Below are 23574 nucleotides of genomic sequence, written 5' to 3'. Positions count from 1 at the left end.
CAGGTGCCCCAACATAAACATATATTTTAATCAAAATTGGTATTATACTGTAAGTTATCCTTGATTCTTCTTTCTTTGAATAATATATTATAAATCTCCTTTAGTTAATCATTTGTTCAATTTTGTATAGGTGTAAGTAAGACAGGTATGCATGTCTTGTGCCTTCATGAAGCATACTGTCTAGTGAGGGGACTCTAAAACAAAAGTATAATTACAAAATACAAGTTTTATGGAAGAATAAACAGGTGCTATGAAGGAGAATAATTTTAGTGGTAAGGGACCAACATTACTGTATTTAGAGCCAGAATGCTGACATTTAAATAGAGGCTTAAGGGATGAAAAAAGTCAACCATGCAAGAGTGGGGTTAAGAGCATGCCAGGAAGAAGAAATAACAGGTGCAAAGGCTATAGGAGGGAAAGGATTTGGTGAGTAGAGGGATCTAAAAGGCCAACAGGCTTGGATAAAGAGGAAGGGGAGATACTGGCCCATGATGAAGTTCATGAGGTAGACAAGGGTCAGTCCTACAGACAAAAGAGAAGAGGTTTAATTAGAAGTATTATGGGAAGCCATTAAAGACTTTTTGGGTGGTGAAATTGCATACCTGTGTTTACATGTTTTTAAAAGATTATTTTGGATGTGATATGGGGGAAGAATTGGAGGGAGAGCAAGAGTTCACAAAGATGTGAGTTAGGAGGCCCTTGAGGTGGTCCATGAGAAAGATGAAAAGTTGTAATTAAGCTGTTGACAGGAGATATGGAGAGAGGTAGACAGCTGTGAGGTGTGTTTTGGGGTTGGAATTGACAGCTTATGAGGTGGTGATGAGTAGGAGTCAATGGGTTAAAGACAAGGAGTTAAGAAGGATGACTCTCATTTATGGCCTGAGTAACTGAGTGGATGATGATGTCATTTATTGACAAGGGGTGGACTTGGTAAGGACCAAGATTGGGTATGGTTGTGATATAAAAAAAAAGTATTTAAAGTCAGGTGATAATTCTGAGGGACATGTTAGACAACCACATGTATGAGCCAAGAAGGCAGTTGTGTGCATGAGTATACTCAGAGGTGAGTCTGGGCTGATGCTTGCATTTGGAAGTTATCATCATGTAGATGGGATTTAAAACCAAAGGAGCAGATAAAATAATCTAATGGAAGAGTGAATATAGACAAAGAGGCCTAGAAGTGTGCTCTGACAACTAGAGATTGCATGGCTGAGAATCTAGGAAGGGAAGAGAAATGGGAGTGTGGTGTCAAAAGCTAGAAAAGACTGCTTCAGAAAGGAAAGTGTGGACAGCAGTGTCCCCATGGTGCTAGCAATCTAGTGTGAGAAGGGTCAGAGTGACCACTAGATTTCACAGTGTGAAGGTTACTGGTGAGGTCATCAGAAGCAATTTCAGGGCTTTGTGTTGACTAGCTAAAATTTAATGGCTACGTTATTAATCTTCACTTGAGATAGCAGAGTATATACAGTTACCTGTAATGCTGACAAGCCAGTGGTCCCTAGGAAACAAGCTTATGGGATGGCTCAGGCCCTGGGAAATTGTTGGCTTTAACTCCGGGGGCTCGCACTTGGAAATTTCACTCTCTTTTCTTCCTTCTGAGTGTGAGTTTGGGTTAAAATCCACTAGAGGGTTTTGGGTGCTAAGGAATATGGATACTGGCTGGATTTCTATCTGAGAGTGTTGGACGTTTGTTTGGTGCTCTCTTCTTTGGTCTGGGGAGCTTCCAGGCAAGAGAAAGGCTGGGAGGGCCCAGCCTGTGTCTGCTTCAGACTTAAACTTCTTGACTTCTGTACTTCTCTTATGGAGTGCGTGGGCACTGCCAGCACATGGTTACTTGGTACATGTTCTTATTCCCACTTTTTAAAAATTAGAAAACCCTGGATAGGCTCATTGTTGGATCTTCTCAGGGCATCACATGTTTTATTCTGAAATAGAAGAGAGTCTTAGAAAGAATGTAGATTTTGTAGCCAAAGTGAATGTAGATTTTGTAGCCTAAAGTTGGGACCCTTTGCCTCAATGTTCTCATCTTTAAAATGGGCTAATAATATCTACCTTTCATGGTTAAAGTAATGTGTAAAAAGTACTTGGAACAAAGTAAATAATAAATGGTGACTGTTATTATTATTGTTCAAAGTAAATGTTCAATATTTTGGACATACTGAATTAGTTACTTGGGTTGTGGTTTACCTGTATGATATTGGTCCATGATTTAAAAAAATTGTCAGATACATAAAACTAGTTCTTTTTGGGGTAGTTAGCGATAGCCATAGTAAATCCTTTGTCATCAATATTTTGTACCATAGTTTTAGCATCAAAATTTATGTAAACATGACCTTCACTTTTTACTGGATTATCACAGTTCTCTTATTCCTATTAAAAAATCGTATTTCCATGAACTTTAATAAAAACTGGTTCTCTGATAAAATGACATGCATAATGCTGTTCACAAAGGTTTAAATTCCCTTATTAGAATTCCATGGGAGTGAGAGGGGAAGAATGCAAGCCAAATACAAAAAGATGTAAAATTTGAATATCACTCTGTCTTTGGAAGCAGAGCCTGGTGGCCTTCCTTCACAGTTAGAGGAGGGACTAGAAAGTGTCTTTTCTTGTTTTCCACTTCCGCTAAGATGGAGAGACTTAATGTTTTTAAGCAAAAGTGCAATTCACTAGCTTAAAACATGTAAGTATCATAGGTCCTCATCTGGCTGTCTAGATGCCATAACAATTAAAGCAAAGCCAAACAAAACTCACATGATTAAAGTGTATATTAGATTATAAGAAAGTTCTCCCCAAAACATAGCTGATGAACCCTTTTGTGTGGAGAACTTCTGGAGTATGAATACTTGGACCCCTCCAGTTGTAAAAATATATGTTGCTTGGCCTAGTTTTACACTAGGTTAGGAAAAATAATCTGTGATACATTAAAATTTAAGGGAGAAATAACTTCTTTTGACTAGAAGGAGATTTGGTTTTCAAGAGGGGAGGATGAGGAGGGAAGAAGGTGTTACAGCTTGTTATATGAATTTTCAGAAGCTGATTTTCTAATAATGTGAATGAACTCAGTGCTCATTTTTTCTGATTTCCCTGAGTGAGTCAGAGGGAATGATTTTGTCTCCAAAGACTTTTTGGTGGTACTTTATTTTATCAAGCCATTGGGATATTTTTTGCTTCTGTTTTCAAGGAACTGTATTACTACAAAGTAGTATACTGTAATAATCATGCAAGACTTGATTTTAACCTCTCTCTTTCTCTTTTTCTCTATAGTTTGGAAGGACTGAAGTAATTGATAATACTTTAAATCCTGATTTTGTAAGAAAATTTATCCTGGACTACTTTTTTGAGGAAAGGGAGAACCTTCGCTTTGACTTGTAAGTTCTGATATAACTTGCATTAAAAAAAAAATGATTGTTAAAGGCAAGTTGTGTAACATAAGGCTGGGTCTGGTTGCACTGAATACTAGGTTACACTGGCAGGAAACCAGATTAATCCTATTTAGAGCATGTCCTGAGCACTGTCTCTAGCATTGCTTTACATTTTATAGGTTTTTGGCTATATATTTATTGAAAAATTAGTGAGCGATTTAACCACGTAGAAATGCTTCATGGTATATATGGACATTCTTTCAAACCATGTTAAGCCTCAGTGATTTCTTTTCAAGCTCTGCATATATTCCAAGGTGATCTCATGTACTCCCATGTCCCCCAGATCTTTGTTTCTCTCAGCCATTTCTTCGTATAGTATATGGATATCTGCCTTCCTTTTATCCCTTTGTGGCCTCATATTGCCAAGGCATAGGATTCTAGAGCCAGACTGCTTGATATTTTTAATATTCTTGTTATTTTGACACTAAATTAAGCAGATCAAAATATTATCGTCAAATTCAACTTCTTGTCCACAGGGAAATCTAGTGTCAGTTTGTAAGATGTTATTTGTTATTGAGTTTTTGTTTCACAGAGGTAAATTGTGGTGATTGTTGAAACATCTGGATATTGTTAAAAGAAAACCTATTGAGAGGGATAAGTATAACATATGTTATAGCATGTATTTAGTAAATTTAAATAATTAAAGAGAGTTTATGAGCATTGCAAGTATTTAAAAATATAAATGTCTTAAATAGCTGTAAACAATAAAATGTACCAGGCTGTCACAATTTATAGATTTTTTTTGATGCAAGCTATCATCTCTTATTTGAAAAAGTCACCATTTGCTTCTTAATGTGGAAAGTTGTTTACTGTTAACAGTCTTTCTTGTCCCCTAAAATGTGTGCAGTAAAATAACCCACCATGCTTCTGTTTAAAAAAGGAGAATTGTATGCCAGGCCCTTTCCTCCAAGAGTTATAAGAGTTTTCACTATTCATTATATTTATCAAACAAAATTTATTATGGCCTGTTTGGTTTTTATTTTATTGAAACCCCTTCTGAAATAATAAAAATGATACTTAGGAGAAAAAGTAGAATGTAATGGTTTCCTGACCATGTTTATCGTGGAGATTACTCACAGTGATATTATTTAAAAATGACATATAAATCATGTGAATGTGGTTTCATTTTCTCATTGTTCACGGCCTTCATAGCCATTGTTTTTAAGAATTCTCTTTCATATACCAGTGTGGTACTCCCTTAATTTTTTGCCCCTGGTTTTAGACTTAAATCCTTTATCCTAAAACTTTATCCTAAAACCAGCCATTATTTCATGATTCTTGTTCTCTTTATTTCCCTTTCCCTCTCTCTCTTTCTTATTCACTTATATTGTTTTCTCTCATTTAAAAATAGTAAATATTGATTATAAATTTTAGATAATGTAGGCATTTAAAAGTGAAAGTTTTGGCACTTGGGTGGCTCAGTCAGTTAAGCTTCCGACTTCGGCTCAGGTCATGATCTCATGGCTCCTGAGTTCGAATGCCCTGTCGGGCTCTGTGCTGACAACTCAGAGCCTGGAGCCTGCTTCGGATTCTGTGTCTCCCTCTCTCTCTGCCCTCCCCCACTCGCACTCTGTCTCCTTCTCTCTCTCTCCCTCTCTCTCTCTCTCTCAAAAATAAACATGAAAAAAATTTTTTTAAAGTCGGAGTTTCTTGTTCTTCCAATACCAAAAAAAGAGTCCCAAAAAACAAAAAATTCACAAATAACCAAAAATGTACATGACTCAATGTATATACTTGCATATGGGAATCTCAGTATTTTGAAAATCACAAATACTTTCCTATTACTTGCATCTTTCAGATACCTTTTTATGCCATTATGTGTGTGTGTGTGTGTGTGTGTGTGTGTGTGTGTGTGTGTGTGTGTATTTCATTCATTTTATGCTGCGTAATTTTCATTGTTTGAAAAAACACTATTTATTTAGCCAAACATTTACTGATGGGTCCTTTGGCTGGTTCTATTTTTACTATTACATATAATTTTGCAGTGAGTATCCTATTAGGTAAATTTCTTATATTTTTTTTCATTTTCAGAATGTAAAGTATTCAGAGTCAGATTTTAGGATGAAAAGATGTATGTGGTTTATATACACAATGGAGTACTACATGGCAATGAGAAAGAATGAAATATGGCCCTTTGTAGCAACGTGGATGGAACTGGAGAGTGTGATGCTAAGTGAAATAAGCCATACAGAGAAAGACAGATACCATATGGTTTCACTCTTATGTGGATCCTGAGAAACTTAACAGGAACCCATGGGGGAGGGGAAGGAAAAAAAAAAGAGGTTAGAGTGGGAGAGAGCCAAAGCATAAGAGACTGTTAAAAACTGAGAACAAACTGAGGGTTGATGGGGGGTGGGAGGGATGGGGGGTGGGTGATGGGTATTGAGTAGGGCACCTTTTGGGATGAGCACTGGGTGTTGTATGGAAACCAATTTGACAATAAATTTCATATATTGAAAAAAAAAAGATGTCGATAGGAGTACTCACTCTTCATGCTAATCTTTGAGACCAACTTAGAAATCTTTTTTATGTTAATTTTTAAAACTTTTTAAAATTTAATAAAATTTAATTTATAGTAATTTAATTTTTTATATTTTTATATGAATTTAAATTTATTTTAATTTCATTAAATTATATTTCATTTTCATATTTTTCATTAAATTAACTTCATTTTCATATTTTATTTTAATGTAAATTCATATGAAAATAAATTTAATTTCTCTCTCTCTGTCTCATTGTTTCCCCTTTGTTTTATTTCTTAAAATTTACATATAAGTGAAATCACATGGTATTTGTCTTTCTCTGGTTATTTTGCTTAGCATTATACTCTAGCTCCATTGATGTCATTGCAAAAGGCAAGATTTCATTCTTTTTGATGGCTGAGTAATATTCCATTGCATATATACACCACATCTTCTTTAACCATTCATCAATTGATGGACACTAGGGCTCTTGTGTCCATCAATTAGCCAAATAGACATTTTGGCTGTTGTAAATAATACTGCTATAAACGTAGGGGTGCATGTGTCCCTTTGAATTAGTATTCTTGTATTCTTTGGGTAAATACCCAGTAGTGCAATTGCTGGATCATGAGGTAGTTCTATTTTTAACTTATCTATACTGTTTTCCATAGTGGCTGCACCAGTTTGCATTCCCACCATCAGTGCAAGAGGGGTCCTTATTCTCCATATCCTAACCAACACCTGTTGTTTCTTGTATTGTTGATTTTAGCCATTCTGAGAGGTGTGAGGTGATAACTCATTGTAGTTTTGACTTGCATTTCCCTGATGGTGATGATGAACGTCTTTTCATGTGTCTATTGGCCATCTATATGTCATCTTTGGAGAAATAACTGTTTATGTCTTCTCCCCATTTTTAAAAGGAATTATTTGTTTTTTGGGTGTTGAATATGATAGGTTCTTCATAGGTTTTGAATACTATCCTTTTATCAGGTATGTCATTTGCAATATCAGGTATGTCATTTCTCTCATTTCATAGGTTGCCTTTTAGTTTTGTTGGTTATTTTCTTTGCTGTGCAGAAGCTTTTTATTTTGATATAGTTCCCATGGTTTGTTTTTGCTTTTGTTTCCCTTGCCTTAGGAGACATACCTAGAAAGAAGTTGCTACGGCTGATGTCAAAGAAGTTACTGCCTGTGTTTTCTTCTAGGATTTTTATGGTTTCAGATTTCACATTTGGTCTTTCATCCATTTTGCATTTATTTTTGTGTGTGGTGTAAGAAAGTGGTCCAGTTTCATAGTTTTGCATGTTGCTGTCCAGTTTTCCCAGCACCGTTTGTTGAAGAGACTTTTTCCCATTGCATATTCTTGCATGAATTGTTGAAGATTAATTGACCATGTAATTGTGGGTTTATTTCTGGGTTTTCTATTCTGTTCTATTGATCTGTATGTCTATTTTTGTGCCAATAATAAACTGTTTTGATTACTACTGCTTTGTAATATAACTTGAAGTCCAGAACTGTGATGTGTCCAGCTTTCCTTTTCCTTTTCAGGATTGCTTTGGCTATTTGGGGTCTTTTCTGGTTCCATACAAATTTTAGGATTCTTTGTTCTAGTTCTGTGAAAAATGCTGTTTGTATTTTGATGTGGATTGCATTAAATCTGTAGATTGCTTTGGGTAGTATGGGCATTTTAACAATATTTGTTCTTCTAATCCATGAGCATGACATATATTTCCATTTCTTTGTTTTGTCTTCTTTCATCAGTGTTTTATAGCTTACAGAGTACAGGTCTTTCACCTGTTTTGTTAGGTTTATTCCTAGGTATCTTATTATTTTTGGTGCGATTGTAAATGGGAATATTGTCTTAATTTCTTTTTTGGCTGCCTCACTGTTGGCCTATAGAAATGCAACAGATTTCTGTACATTGATTTTGTGTCCTGCGACTTTACTGAATTCGTTTATCAGTTCTAGCAGTTTTTGGTGAAGTCTTTCAGGTTTTCTATATATAGTATCATTACATCTGCAAATAATGAAAGTTTCACTTCTTCCTTACCATTTGGGGTGCCTTTTATTTCTTTCTGTTCTCTGTTGTTGTGGCTAGGACTTCCAGTATTATATTGAATAATAGTGGTGAGAGTGGTCATCCCTGTCTTGTTCCTGACCTTAGAGGGAAAACTGAGAGATTTTCCCCATTAAGGATGGTGTTAACTGTGGATTTTTCATACATGGCCTTTATTATGTTGAGCTATGTTCCCTCTAAGCTTACTTCGTTGAGGGTTTTTTTTTTAATCGATAGTTTTTTATCAATACTTTTTTTATCAATACTTTTTTATCAGTACTTTGTCAAATACTTTTTCTGTGTCTTTTGAAATGATCATATGGTCTTACCCTTTCTTTTATTGATGCGATTTATCAAATTGATCAATTTATGAATATTGAGCCACCCTTACAACCCAGGCAAAAATCCCACTTGATCATGGTGGTTGATTTTTTTAATGTGTGGTTGGATTCAGTTTGCTAGTATTTTGTTGAGAATTTTTGCATCTGTGTTAATCAGGGATTTTGGCCTGTAGTTCTCTTTGTTGATGGTGTGATTATCTGGTTTTGATATCAGGATAGTACTTGCCTCATAGAACAAATTTGGAGGTTTACTGTTTTTTGGAATAGTTTAAGAAGAGTAGGTATTAATTCTTCTTTAAAGTTTGGTGGAATTTGCCTTTGAAGCCAAGATCCTATATACTTTGTTCTCTGAGCGCCTTGCCTATGTTTTAGCTCCAATTTTCAGAACCCATTTCTGTTTCATTTTGGTTGCTGTCTGCCGACAGGCTCCTGTCACCATCACAAGCAGCTGCTGCCGGGTGACTGTTTCACCACTGTACCCACTTGGCCCTGGCTTCTTAAGCCCGTGTCCTACTCAGCCTTTATCACTTATATCATAACTGTGGCTATTATAGAATGTCACAAGTGGAATGAAAAGAAAGGAAATAGTGCTTTCAAAAGGATGATAGTAATCAAATGTTTGTTAGAAGACGAATGAGCAAAAATTGAGAGCTGGGCTAGTCATTCTGGAGAGGAAACGAAGGTAAAGAATTATTTGCCTGTATGGAGGCTAACGATTGCATTCTCATCTCTACTGAAGATGAGGCTGTGGAAGCCAATGGGTTTTAAAACGTGTTGAGTGCAAGAAATGTAATTCCACTGAACTCAGTGCTGGTTAGTCTCCAAATATTATGCCTGTTTTAACAGATAGCATTTCAAAAATGCTATCTGACAAACTAGTGAGTCCAAATGAGAATGTATTGTGGTAGGGAGGCACCTGATACTTATTTCATGTTTCTAAGCTTTCTTGGTATGCTTAGCATGGACAAGGAAAGGCTTAAAGGTAGGAAGAAGTTAGGACATTTCTAGAACTTACCACACCTCTCTAGTATTTGATGATAAATGAATGACATTGTTTAACTTCACTGTATGTATTTCAGAGACTTAATAAAAGAAAACAAAACTTCAATACACTTACAGGTAGAAATATAGAAGGAAAGAATGATAAGAAGGTTTGATATATTTGTTGCTAATATCTTCCAGTTATTTATAAACTAAATGAAATAATTACAGAAGCTCATGGAGTTTGAGTTAGCATATAAGTTTTGTAGGCACAGACACAAAGAGGTTATTTTTGTTAGCACTACTACCCTTATTCACGGTGTATAATAGAACCATACGCATACATAACTAACCCACCCAACACATTTGTGAGGTGGAGTTAATCCATTTTTGTAAATGAGAAAAGCAAGGCCCAGAAAGTTTAATATGTTCAAAGGATCTGTGCTCTCCAATATTGAGTCCGATTTTGCCTGAAATAGTTTATAATTAAATGGTGCAAAACACGAATTTCTAAAATGTTATGAATATTAAAGTTAATGTCTAAATTGGGATATTTTTATTTTTGCCTTGGTTATCTAGTACTGATGAGCGTCTACGTCTATGTGGTCTGCCACACATTGAATACAATAATATGATAGAATATATTTGATCTAAGTAAACAAAGTAAGACCGTGTGGGAAATTGTTTTGTTTGATTGGAATGGGAGCATGTTGTATTATTTTATCTCAGTGTGACAAGAAGAAATAATGTGACAGAAATTAGTGTAGGTAAATTGATATGTTTTAACTTCTTCAGCTTCCTCTTTTCTTCTAAAAATTATAGCAGTTTTTATAGAAGTTGTGTAATGTTCAAAATGTGAAAGCATATTGCAAGACTGAATTAAGTATCCTTTTACCTTTTGAATGCATTTGGGTAATTTCAGCAATTTGATTCAAATAACTTTATTTCAATTGTATATTATCTCCAAATAATTCAAACAATTAGGGCCAGAGAAAGGGATACTTGGAGAAGATTACCAAGAAAAGCAACAAGTATATTTTCTTGGTTCATGTAGTATTTTTCATATTTTAATTAATTCCTTTTGACTTACCATGTATTAGAATATTTTACATAACACCTTTCACCTGTGAGAGCAGACTTTTTTTCTTTCTTTCTTCCTTTTTGTTTTTATTTTGTGATTTTTCCAGCAGATCTACCCAAAGTAATGTGGAAAACACTGTATTTCTTCTCTAGTTATGTGGATCTACTTATTCATTAGTATACATAATTATAATCAATTTTTAAATTTTGCCTTAGCAATGTCTTATTCCTAGGGAAAAATATTCATTGTAGCATATTTGGAAAATTAAAATAGGATAAGGTAGGAAATAATTCACCTATAATCCTGATCTGCATCTCTCAAAAAACTACAGCAATACTCCAACACATTTATGTAACATGTTCTCTTGAGGGAACAGCAATGTTGAAGATGACAGTAGTCTGAATTGGCCAACAGACAGATGTAAATGGTTTTCAGTGCTGTTTTTTATTTAATTGGTCTCTTGATTTTATAAAATTCTAAAAAATAAGAATTAAAAATAGTCTGTAAAAGTGTGTCATAGAAAGAACTGCATATTATGGTAGGTTTGAGAAATGGTTTTTAGGAGTTTGTTTAACTTTCAGTAATAGAAAATTGTAATGACAGAGACAGAGAGGGAGAGAGAGAATGAATATGTATTCTTGTCACAATTGGCCCAAATTCTTGTAAATTCTGGTTAATCCATAGTTGTTATTGTTATTACCATAATATGCTTGAAATGGATATTTAAGATTAATTTACCAATCACAAATTTTAAAATTCTCCTGATTTTTTGATGTGATGTGTACTTCTTCATTCAAGATCATGGTTTCTAAAAAGGAAAAAAAAAAAAAAAAACCACCAAATCCCAAAACCAAAACAAACAAAAAAGAGACATGGTCTCTGTCATCATGCTATGCCTGTATCAAGATAAAGTCATAAACTTTGGCATTTATTTATTTTGTTACAGTTGTCACACTGACAATAGTATAGGTACCTCATAAATCACTTTTTTGCCACAGTTGAAAACTATTACTGGCAGAACAGCTGCACAAAAATGAGTTTGAGCAAAAGGCATGAGTAGTCACGTCACTGCATAACATGAGCAGAAGAATAGGAGAAATTAGATACAATATATTTCACTCTTGCTTTTCCACTTTTCAACAAGATAGTTATGAGTCTAGATTTGCCTTACCTAGCAAATTATATTCCTTCTTGATAAATCAATGGCAATAATTATGTATTGTATAATATTATTCCATTTTATTTTTGAAGGATTTCACTACTTCGGGGCAATTAAGTTTTTTATGTTTTCCCAACACCATTAATTCCAGTTTTTCCCATTGGTTAAGGACTCCCTTAACAATGTCAAGGTCTATGGGGTGTCCGGGTGGCTCAGTCGGGTAAGCTTCCGACTTCAGCTCAGGTCATGATCTCATGGTTTGGGAGTCTGGATCCTGCTTCGGATTCTGTCTCCCTCTCTGTTCCTCCCTCGCTTCCACTCTTGTCTCTGTCTCTCTCAAAAATGAATAATGTCAAGGTCTAATTTCATGAGTTTTCAGTCACTTTTGTTTATTAGAACCATTTTATTTTATTTTATTTTATTTTATTGGTGTGTATTTTATTTTATTTGAGTGGGGAGGGGCTGAGAGAGAGGGAGAGGGAGAGGGAGGGGGAGGGGGAGGGGGAGAGGGAGAGGGAGAGGGAGAGAGAGAGAGAGAGAGAGAGAGAGAGAGAATCCTAAGCAGGTTCCACGCTCAGCACAAAGCCTGAAGCAGGGCTCAATCTCATGACCTTGAGATCATGGCCTGAACCAAAATCAAGAGTTGGACACTTAACTGAGTCACCCAGGCGCCCCTAGAACCATCTTATTTTGTTAATCATTATACTCTTTACTTTAAAACTTTAATCTCAAACTTCAGAACTCTTCACTTCCTCTCCCATCAGTTGGAGCTATTTTCAGCTACTTGGGGGAGAGCAGAGGGTGGAAAAGGGAAAGGGTAGATGAGCTGGGAGGCAGAGGTGTGGGTCTCTTATCTTCTGAAGTATCTAGACCTTAAAGGGGACACATGTCACACATTCTACTTGTTCCTCAGCCCTCAGAAGGCACTTCCTAGGACTGTCAGCTGACATAGTTTTTAATGGCAGCCACAGGCTGGACTTGTAGGCAGTTTCTGTAGCTCAGCAGCATCTGACCGGGGACTCAGATGCTATCTTTTCTTCAGGCACCCCAGATTTAGGAGATCCCCTTCACTTGACTTTGGGGAATGGGACGAACCTCCCCTTGCCCCCCAAGGGGTAGGAAATAGCCTGTCACTTTATGAGTAAGTTCTGAAGAAGGGTCTGACTGCACCTCTCACCTAAGCATATTAGCATCTTTTGTTTTTAGCTTTGGACCTTAGCTGGAATTCCAGAAGTACAGGAAAAACTCTAGTCAACATCTGTTACCTCTAACTGAAAGGTAATCTTTAGGATCAACCAAATCGGTTACTGCCAATTCAGTAGCAGCTTCAAGTTTGCAAAATTAACATTAGTAAATTTAGGCAGTGGGATGTACCCTTGTAGGTGTAAACTGCTTAACTTCCTGCTTGCCAATATGATCTTTCTTTCTTCAACGTTTATTTATTTTGGGGACAGAGAGAGACAGAGCATGAACAGGGGAGGGGCAGAGAGAGAGGGAGACACAGAATCAGAAACAGGCTCCAGGCTCTGAGCCATCAGCCCAGAGCCTGACGTGGGGCTCGAACTCAGGGACCGCGAGATCGTGACCTGGCTGAAGTCGGACGCTTAACCGACTGCGCCACCCAGGTGCCCCTGATGTTTCTTTCTTAATAAGAGTATGGCATTCAAACATGTAAACGCACGCGCGCACGCGCGCACACACACACTTTAACTATTTAGGATGTGGGGTTTATGTCTGAGGGTAAGAACCAGAGTAGTCTTGATACTTTTAGAAAAGTTAGAAGGAAAAGTCCATTAAAGGAAAACTCACGATAATTTCAAATGCATCATAATCCAACATATTATCTAAAGCCATCAGAACTATGCTGCAAATTACATATTTTCAAGAGAGTAGCATTAAAAAAGCTTTGTTAAGGCAATGAAAGAAGATTATACTTGAAGATACTTAAACTTTGTGATGAAAAGAAACTCCTTTTCTTTTTGCTTCTTTTAGCACAACTGAACATACCATGTTATTTCTCCCCGGTCCACAGTATACCCTTTATAGAAAACAGTTTCCAGGACTGATTCTTGGGAAGGAACCAGCACACTTATTTTTCACCTTTGATACTGCTGTAGTTGCTAATTTCAATTTTCTCTTAAAAAGTTGTCTTGAATAAGAAAAATTTCTTGAATAAGAATTTTTTTTGGTGCTAACATCTGTAGGTTTTCAGTAGATGTTGGCAGTTTGCTGATTTAAAATTCTAGGTTACAGCTGTTCAGAGTTGATCGGAATGCCCCAATGTGAAGAAGAGTAATTTGTAATTCTTCCGAGGCAGGTATTTGCCTCATACAATTTGAAAGCCAATCTGTGGTAAACATTCTTAGCTGGGGAGTACGTGAACCTCTGCCCAGCATTGGTACACTCAGTGAACTCTGTTTCTTTGCCTTTTATTGATGGAGGTGCTTTGTTTCTTTGTAAAAACATTCTTGTTATGTGAGAGTGAAGGCTTTAATTAATCTTTAAAAAGGCAGTTAATTTTTGGTAGGAAGCTATGGACAAGGAATGTGAAAGGAGTATAATTTGGGAGAAACACTGGAGCCAGTGTTGAATAGGAAAAAAATATTTTCCTATTCAAGACTTCATTTATTTGAGGTTGTTTTGACTGGTAGCGACCTTTCCATTTCTACAATTTCTTTAAAATGAGAGGTTAAGGTAATGGTGAGTGATGTTTTCCCAGGATCTTTCTAAGAAATCATTTATTTCCAGTACCAACTGGTCAAAATCAGGACCTAACGTAGTACTATATGAATGTATTTATCTTTCGTAAAATATTCGGTTTCCCTAAGTCCAGTGATTGGGGAAAAGTAATGTCTCCTTACTTTAGCCAAATTTCAAAGTCAACAGTAGCATTTAAAATATTAAATAGAAGTTAAAAGGTACACAAACGACAGCCTGTTCCCAGCACCTGCTTGCTTATTGATTGATTGATTGATTGATTTTAAAAGATTTTATATTTTTAAGTAATCTCTACAGCCAACATGGGTCTTGAACTCACAGCCCTGAGGTTAAGAGTCGCATGTCTCACTGAGCCAGCCACGTGCCCTGCACCTGCTTATTTTTAAATGGTATCCAGAGGAGAGGAATTGCAGTTGTTAGGGAGTTTTAAACAGTTAGGATATTACTCATCCACACAAAAGAGAACGGTTTTTGTGTTTTGTTTTACTTTTCAAACTTTTTTTTTAATGATAGTACGAAAGAGAAGTTTATAACTTTCTTATCAAGCAGCAGAATTAATGACTGAAAATATCAGGACTTCTACTTAGGTTGTGGAAATAAAAGGACCCAGAGATTGTGAATGCTACTATTAGTATATAGACTACAGATTATAAGAAACTTCTTAATTCGCTAATTTTTCCCTACTGGTATATTTTTGGTTCATTATAATGTTACTTATTTTTTGGGAAAATACTGATATTTTTTCTGTAGCTCTCTATTTTGTAGAAATAATCTGAGTTTCATATTTTAATCTTTTAGGTATGATGTTGACTCAAAGAGCCCCAACCTGTCCAAACATGTAAGTTCACACTTTATGTTTTTAGGATGATTACATAACATAGACCGCAAAATCATAATATATGATTGGTATTTATGTTGCTGCATTAATATTAAAGGTATATTTCCATGAGTTTTCGTGTAATAATTGTCATAGAAAATAACATTTTTAAAGGACCCTAGAATAGCACGTGAAGGAAATTCTTAAAGCAAAGGTACCTTTAGTGTGTGAAATGGATTAACCTTATTTATTTATATATTTTTAAAAGAAATTCTTTCAGTTCCCTGCAATGTTTGAAATTAATTCAGGTTGAGCAAGATGAAGCCCGTGTCATTTGGAGAGGCTTTGCTTGTGCGAGAATGAGAAGTACTTGGGTGTAGGGCAGAGTGATTTGCCATTCTTCAGTCCTTGTGGCTCATTTGTTCAACCATATTTTCTAAGTGCCTCCTCATGCTGGCACCATGTCTGTTTCAGAGGGTACAGTATGAGCAAGATGGACATACAGAGTCTGTCCTCAAGTTCACTTACAGTCTTTTTTCCTTTTTGGGTCCTGATCTTCCCTCCTTCTACCCATTCCTCTTTTCTCAGCAGCTCTACTCCCCAGGCCATAACTATTCCCTGGGGATGTTTTTAGGTTCAGGGGCAGCAAAGGCATCAGAGCTAGGCAGATACAGAGGTTGAGATCTGGAGGGAGAGTTAGGTCAAATTAGGGACAGCTGAATGGGGGTGGGGGTGGGTTGAGAGCAGCATTCTGAAAGTTTAACCAGGTACCAAGTGGAATCTGAATACATGGATGTAGAACTGGCAGCCGTGTCAGAGTTGAGAGGTGGGAGGCTGGCTGGAGTCATGGTCATGCCCAGAGGGTCAGGCGGGTGAGATTTTTTTTTACTTCTCCATTGTTGTAGCCTATTGACTAGAACAGATGGATATGATTTCCGATGTAGTTTGGAGAGGAGGGATGTCTTAATTCAGAGAAGACACATGAGAGGTAATCCCAAGCTAAGAGGTTGAGAGGCTGATTTGTGGAAACTAGGAAGCTGGGCATGGTGGTAAAAATCACAATTTACTGTTCCTTTCCTTCATTGTAAAGAAGCTATGATATTTATTTTCGTCATGAAGCAAAGAGAAGAATTATTTGATGAAGGATTCAAAGAATAGTCTTTCTGATTGACTTTTCTACAGATTGAAAGCAAATACTTTAATAAGCTCATTCCTCCCCATAAGTAATGCTCATTACCATTGCCATGCTGCCTTCTTGCTCCTCATAAGACTCGGAGCATTGTGGCTGGATATTTAAATTTTATTTGCATAGCTTTGTATTGGAAGCTTTCCAAATTCCACTGGAAGAACCAGAAAAAGAATTCCATTTTCTAGTAAAAAATTTAGTTGCAAGGAGAGAAAATGCATTATATTTATTTCACATGTAGGTGGTTAATATTAAAGAGATTTAGAAGCATCTCATAAATGTGATGTGTAGCTTGTCCTTGTAGGAGCTACAGCCAGAAACAGGCCTGGAGGGTTGGGATTGAGACAGCAATTTTCTCTATTTCTTTTTCTCTGAGGCTACATATTCTTTGCATTATGACTCTTCTCTGAGCTTCTGTTTCTCTTTAAAAACCAAGTTTCTCTGTTTATTCATCTTTGTGCATGTAGGAAAAATGAGCTCCCTAAACTCTTGAGTGGACATAGGCTTTCAAGTGCCCATTCTCCCTGAATATAATTTCTATGTTTCTCAAACTACTTTTTAGAGGGCATGATAACTTGGCAGTTAAGGACATTCCATAGGGTTGGATATTTTGAGGGTGAGTGTGAAGGTGGTAACATGTGGTCCTTACCCAAGTGGTGGCCTTGAATTCAGGGAGAGACTAGTATATGGGATAAGAAGGTACCTCAAACATGATATAACTATATTTTCGTTAAATAATCCATACTGAGGTATGTACCATAGAAGGCATGAATGTATATATCTTTTAAAATATTCTTTTTTTTGCAGAATAGCTTTTTATATTTTTCATAAGAAAGATTTCATGTCTTCCTCCTGACATCTTGACTCTGCTTCACTCTTCATGCTATCTCCTTTACCACCTTCTTACTGCTGCAGTTCTTTTCAGAGCAGCCTGGGTTTCTCCCATCTTACTCTACTGTATTCTGGTTTTGATTTCTGCTTGAACTATTCTGACATGGGTTAGAGAAAAATATCTTGGCCTCTCTTCACTTTCTGCTTTACCTGACCTTCCCATTATGTTGGATACAATTGACTGTTCTTAACAAACTCATCTCCTCTTAATTCCACAGAAATGTCTCCCTCACTTCTTTTCTTCTTTGTCTACTCATTATCTATCCTTTTTCAGTTTCTCTTCCTCCTCCTCTCCCTTATTATTGGTTTTTCCTGGTTTTGTTTTCCATTGTCATCTCATCTCACTGAATAAGCTCTCCTTGGGAAATCTCAGCCATTTCCATGCCTTACCCTGATGACTCCCATGTGTCTATCTCTCTTTGTACCTTAGCAAAAACAAGTTTCCAACTGCTTGTTAGCTAGTCTGCGGAAGCCTAAAACTCAAATTATCAAAAATGTATGACCTCTTCCATTCCGTTGTTGGTCCTCTGCTTGTATTTTCTATCTTGAGAATTATCATCATCACGGTATACTAAGTTAGAAAACGTGGATGTATCGTTAACCTCTTTCTGTCTCACATACCACATCTTGTGAACTATAAATCCTGTTCATTATAATGAAGTATTATTTCTCTTCTGTCTTCTTTCCTTTCTTACTGTTACTTAATTCAGATTCTCATCACCTTTCTCCCAAAGTATTGCATAGCTTCCTATAGTTCCTGTGGTTCATATTACCTCACATTTTAATGTATTTGTTTACAGTAGTCTCTGTATTATATTTCTTAAATATATTAAGCAGTCAATACAAATTAGTTAATAAGTGCCTGAGCTTACAAATGGATGAAGCATGTCAGATGAGGAAGGAAATGTGTTTTGGAATTGTGATATGAATTATTAGAAATTAGTGTCCCGAATTTCTGTTAGAAATTAACAACAAAAGCCCTTGCTATTTGAAAGCATCCAAGTACAGATTTTATAACTCATTCAACCCAAAATGAGTTCAGGAGCGATTTAGATTAGAGAAGCCAATAAACAAACTAGGTCTACTCCCTGAGGATACAATTGTTTAAAAGTGTGATTGTCGACCTGCCAACTTTGCAAAGTGAAATAAAAACTGGAACCTTTTAGGAAAGACTGCTAAGTGCGTGGGTTTGCATGTGGAGTGCAGGCACTTACCTTTTACAAAGGGGATTTGGTAGCAAGAGAGACTCCTTGAGTTAACAATAATAAAATATTTTTTTTTCCTATTCTCATTTCTGATAATTTTGACAGAAACCCATTTTGGGATGACTTTATTTGATTTCCAATATTCAGGGATCTTGGGTCAAATTCTTAAATTTTTGGTACTAGTAGGGAAAATAGAGATATAATATAGCATTGTACCTTAGATTCCTAAAACTGCAAATGAATACAGGGTGAGTGGATACAGGATCGGTATACTTTTAACTGATTTTATTTATTTATTTATTTAAAAATTTTTTTTACACTTATTTATTTTTGAGAGACAGAGAGAGACAGAGCACAAGTGGGGGAGGGGCAGAGAGAGAGGGAGACGCAGAATCCGAAGCAGGCTCCAGGCTCCGAGCTGTCAGCAGAGAGGCCGATGCGGGGCTCGAACTCCCTGACTGCGAGATCATGACCTGAGCCGAAGTCAGATGCTCAAATGACTGAGCCATCCATGCGCCCCTATTTTTTTTAATTTAATGTTTATTTATTTTTGAGAGAGACAGAGACAGAGTGTTAGCAGGGTAGGGGCAGAGAGAGAGGGAGACACAGAATCCAGAGCTGTCAGCACAGAGCCCGACGTGGGGCTTGAACCCTCCAGCCCACGAACCGTGAGATCATGACCTGAGCTGGAGTCAGGCGCTCAACCGACTGAGCCACCTGGTCACCCCTTAACTGATTTTATTCATGGTAGGAAAGTTTGTAGTGGAGAAACATGCACGAAAACATTACGTGATGCAGGCACTGGAATCCAGGGACATTTTCCTTAAGAGGTTCATCCATTTTATGATTTTCTAGGGAAATTAGTAAAATATTAGCCCCCCCAAAGTGTTAGATCCTGTGAACAAAATCTGACATTTTGAATTCCAGTTTTGTTCTCTAAGTTGCTGTCGAACCCACTCATCTTAATGCCATTAGCAGAACTGCATAGCATACTTTCATTTGCATAATTTAATTGCACCAGCCAAATCATTAATGAAAAGATTAATAACAGGCCCATAATTGGTGTATCTAGGATTCTGCTTGGCGCTCTAGACCAGATGACATCAAAACTGTACTTTGTGTACTAAATTTTCATACACACCAGGCAATCCAAAACACATTTTTCCATTTGGATGATCTTGGAAGGTACCTGCTAAAATTTTTGTTTTAGACATGTTAATAGCTCATTGGATTATTTTGGCTATGAAATACCAGACTTCGGTGAAGGTGTGTATGTTCTTTAATATATTTTCTAAATACCATATATGTATAAACTTCCACATGTAGATCAGTTGTTTTGAAAATTTCATTTGAAAGATAATTGTTTGGACCATGAAGTGCATTTTCTCATAGAAAGTGGGGTAAAATTTTTCTCATCAGAAGAAAAACCAATTTAACCCATATATAACTGAACCAAATTCTAATGTATTTTCTTAAAATCAGGCAAACAATAAATATATTTAAGTGCTGTTCAAGTGCTCAGTAATGTAGCAGTGTAGAAGACAAACAAGGACCCCCTATCCTAAAACAGCTTACATTTTGGAGTTGGGGAAGTGGAATGGGCAGATTTATTTAATAGAAACAAATGCAAAATGATTAAGATAACTTACTTCTTTATACACTTAAAAGAAATTGATAGTGAGAAACAGTGACTCATCCTGTTCTCATCCTGGGTATACTTATGCAAAGAGAAGAAGTGAACTACTGATAATCTAGAGAAAGAGCATTCCAGGTAAAAGGAACAGCAATGCAAGGACCTTGAGTCAGGAAAATATTTGGAATGTTGATGTGACTGAAGATAGCTACCATATATGGGATTTTGTGAATGATAAGGAGAGCAGAATGAAATAGATTGAAAAGGTACACAGAATTCAGATGATGCAGAGATTTGTAGGCCATGGCTTCAAAAAAAAGTTTAATGAATTTCACCGGAAGATGATTTATACATTTAAATAACAACCGACAGCTGAAGTGGAGAATGGGGCTGGGAAGCAAGACTGAAATTAAGGAGACTGTTGGAGGAGAACATGACTGCTGGTTGACCTGTGAACTGGATCTGGTCACTCCCTTCCCTGTCCTTGAAAAGTATGTTCTGCCCACTGGCCTGTTTCATAGACATAGTCTGAGAGAGTAATGGATGTTGAGACCATCTGGACTGAATGTATGACTGAACCCCATTAAGGCCTCTGTAAAAAAGTTGTGATCCTGGCAGGCAAGTGTGGAGATCTACTCATCTTGCAGCCATCCAAGACAGCCTCATAATGTAAGTTCCCTTGCTTATTAAACCTGCCACCTACCAATCTGGAGGGACCTGCCTTTTTTCTTCAGTCTTTCCTTGCCCTCTAGGTATGGGTGCCAGTTTCAGATTTTACCCGGGGAACTCCCCTGATGGTGACCCAAAAGAGACCAACTGTAAGGCTATTGTGATTTGGCTAGATGAATAGTATTTGGTGGGTATAGCCCTTGAAGGGCTAGGAAGTGGTCAGTTTTGGAATATGTTTTGGTGATATGATTGCTGATGAATTGGGTTTCAGGTGAGAACATAAGAAAATAATTTAGAATGACTCTTACGTTACTGGCGAAAAGCCACTGAACAAATGGTGTTTAGTTTATTGCGAGGGGTACATCGTGGAGGAAGACATTGAGGTGGTGGGGTGAGATTGGAGAACTCAGTGTTCAGAATGGGTTTATGTTGTTTGAGACCCCAATAAGCATCCAACTGGAGATATTGACTAGGCCATATCTGGAGAATAGAAAGATGGTTTTGCAAACCATCAGCCTATAGAGTTGGAACTCATTAAAGTTACCTAAAAAAAAAAAAAAGTATATATATATATATATGTATATATATATATATATACATATATATAAACATAAATATATATGCCTGAAAATATATATATAAATGGAGAAGAAAATAGAATTTAAATTAGAAATTTTGGTGAACTGAAGCATTTAGAAATTTGAGGGAAGAATATTAGCCAGAATTCGCATTTTGAGAAGCTGGCCAGAACATGTTACTTTTCAATTCAAACCCTGCAGTGGCCTCCCTCTACACTCGGGAAGAATTTACGGTCCTTCAGGTGAAGGACCAGGCCCCTGGTTCTCTAATTCTTTTCCTTGCTCATTCCATTCCAGGTCCACTGGCCATCTTGTTTTTCCTTGAAAGCCCAAGTATATTCTTGTTTCAGAAACTTTGTTTTTGCTTTTCCTCCAGCCTGGAATGTTTTTATGCCAAATATTCACATGGTTCTTACATTATTTAAATCTCTACTAAATTGTCGCTTCCTGAGAGGCCTTTGCAATAATGACTTTCTTTTTCTATGAAACATGCTTTCAGGCCCTTACTAGATGATGAGAGCTAGCTTTTTAAGCATATTCAAGCTAAACTATTAATGACTGATGTTTTGTAAATGAATTATGTTTCCATTTGCATTTCCAGTAAGGGCTTGTAGAATCTTAGACTTTAAGAGACAATGCCTGAATTAGGGCTGATGACAGTATCTTCAGCACTCATTAAGTTATATTAGTTGTGATTGCTTGCTTGCAAAACTGGCCCTTGTTTCGAAATCAGTATTTAATAATGATTTTGAATGATAGTATTACATTGTATTTAATACTATTATCTAGTATCTAATAATGCTATATTATATTTCATATTTAATAATAAGTAGTAGTAAGTTTTCTAGTTATTTGGCCTGTCAACTGTCTTACCATGACTACCAGCAGAGAGAATATTTAACTTACTTTCTGTAAGCTTATTACACTTCTCACTTCATTGCTAATGAGAACAAACATAAAGTGATATGCCCCCAAAAGGTAAATATTTTCCATAGGTTTATTTCTGAATCGTATAGCTTTATTTTGTAGTCTCTATATAGCATGGTTTTCAATTAAATATATGTGTTGTGAATAATTTTAAAAAATTGGTTAATTTAGCTCAATGGCCATCCCTCATTGTTGAAAGCTTAATTTTCATTCAGTGGCTTACTGCTTTCATTTGGACTCTTAACAAACAAAAACTATCTTTAAAATCAACATTTGTGCTGAGATAAAAGAAATACATTCAACTTTAGAGTATAATTTTGAAACTGTATTTGTAATTTAAGCATTGATGTCTAAGTTTAGAAATTTTATTAATCTCTTGGAGGTAGATTAGCATTTTTGAATTATAGATGGATCTATCCATTAAATAGACAAATCCCTGCCTTTAAAAAGTTGTATTATTATGTTAAAATGTGACAAATTGTTTCTACTAAAATATTGAATCCAATTGTTTCATGTTGAGTTTGCCTTATTTTCAAAATAGCATATAGATGTGCTAACAACCTTAAAGAAAGTAGAAGTCATTATTGGGGAATGGAAGTACCATATTTGATTATTATAAATGATTGCCATATTAGCATAATATAACTAAGTCACACCTCAGTCTTTATAGTTGATGTGATTAGTATGAATTAAATAGAGAGGTAGTCAGCAATATTAGCAGGGAATACCAGCAATAAAATAGATAATGCCAACAATAAAATTTCACAGGTAATATAAACTTTCCTCATTAATTTTTTCTGCAATGGTTAAAATATTGTAAAAGCAAAATATTTTGTATTACTTTATCTTGCTCTTTGTGGCTTAGCATGAATATGCTTAATATGAATTAAATGATCACAAAATGGGTACGAGCAATAAATGGAGGCAAATAGTCTATCTTATCAACAAATAGAATGATTAACTACTGAACAGTTGACTGCACCCAATTACTGTGCTGTGTTAAAACTTAGCTATCATAAATCAGTTTAATGTCTTTTCATCTAAATTATCTATTAATTAGAGATATTATATTTTCAGATGTTCCTTGATCACATCATAAAATAGGAAAGCCATTTACAGACTATCTTTATAAACTTTTAGGAGAAAGATGCCACACTATTGAATGCTTATGAAATTGTTTATGATGATGCTGATGATCAACTACAGTTGACTGGCTTTCTGATAGTGTAGAAATCAGAAATTTCACTTACCATGAGGGCCTCCTGGTTCACTATACCATTGTTTTAAAAATGTCATTCTTTTACATATGTATATTTATATGTATACTACTTAACATGTAAGATAAGTTAGTGTACAAGGCACTTTAGGATTTTATAATGACATTTAATATGAGTATTTGAATTGGCTATGAGTGTAAAGGGGATATAAAAATATTTTATTCAGGTAAT

The 23574-nt window shown here is 36.0% G+C and overlaps 1 protein-coding gene across 2 annotated transcripts in view; it reads left to right on the top strand.

Moving 5' to 3' along the window:
* The window catches only part of CPNE8 (copine 8), a 230009-nt gene that overhangs the window by 53571 nt on the left and 152864 nt on the right, over positions 1-23574 (top strand). For both annotated transcript variants that reach the window (XM_003988551.6, XM_019834813.2), the window contains exons 4-5: positions 3265-3368; positions 15019-15058. In XM_003988551.6, the coding sequence (XP_003988600.1) occupies positions 3265-3368; positions 15019-15058 (144 nt within the window). The remainder of the gene's footprint in view (positions 1-3264; positions 3369-15018; positions 15059-23574) is intronic.

The sequence above is a fragment of the Felis catus genome, chromosome B4, assembly GCF_018350175.1.
Source record: "Felis catus isolate Fca126 chromosome B4, F.catus_Fca126_mat1.0, whole genome shotgun sequence".
NCBI lineage: Eukaryota > Metazoa > Chordata > Mammalia > Carnivora > Felidae > Felis > Felis catus.
This window is presented reverse-complemented; position numbering and strand designations above follow the sequence as displayed.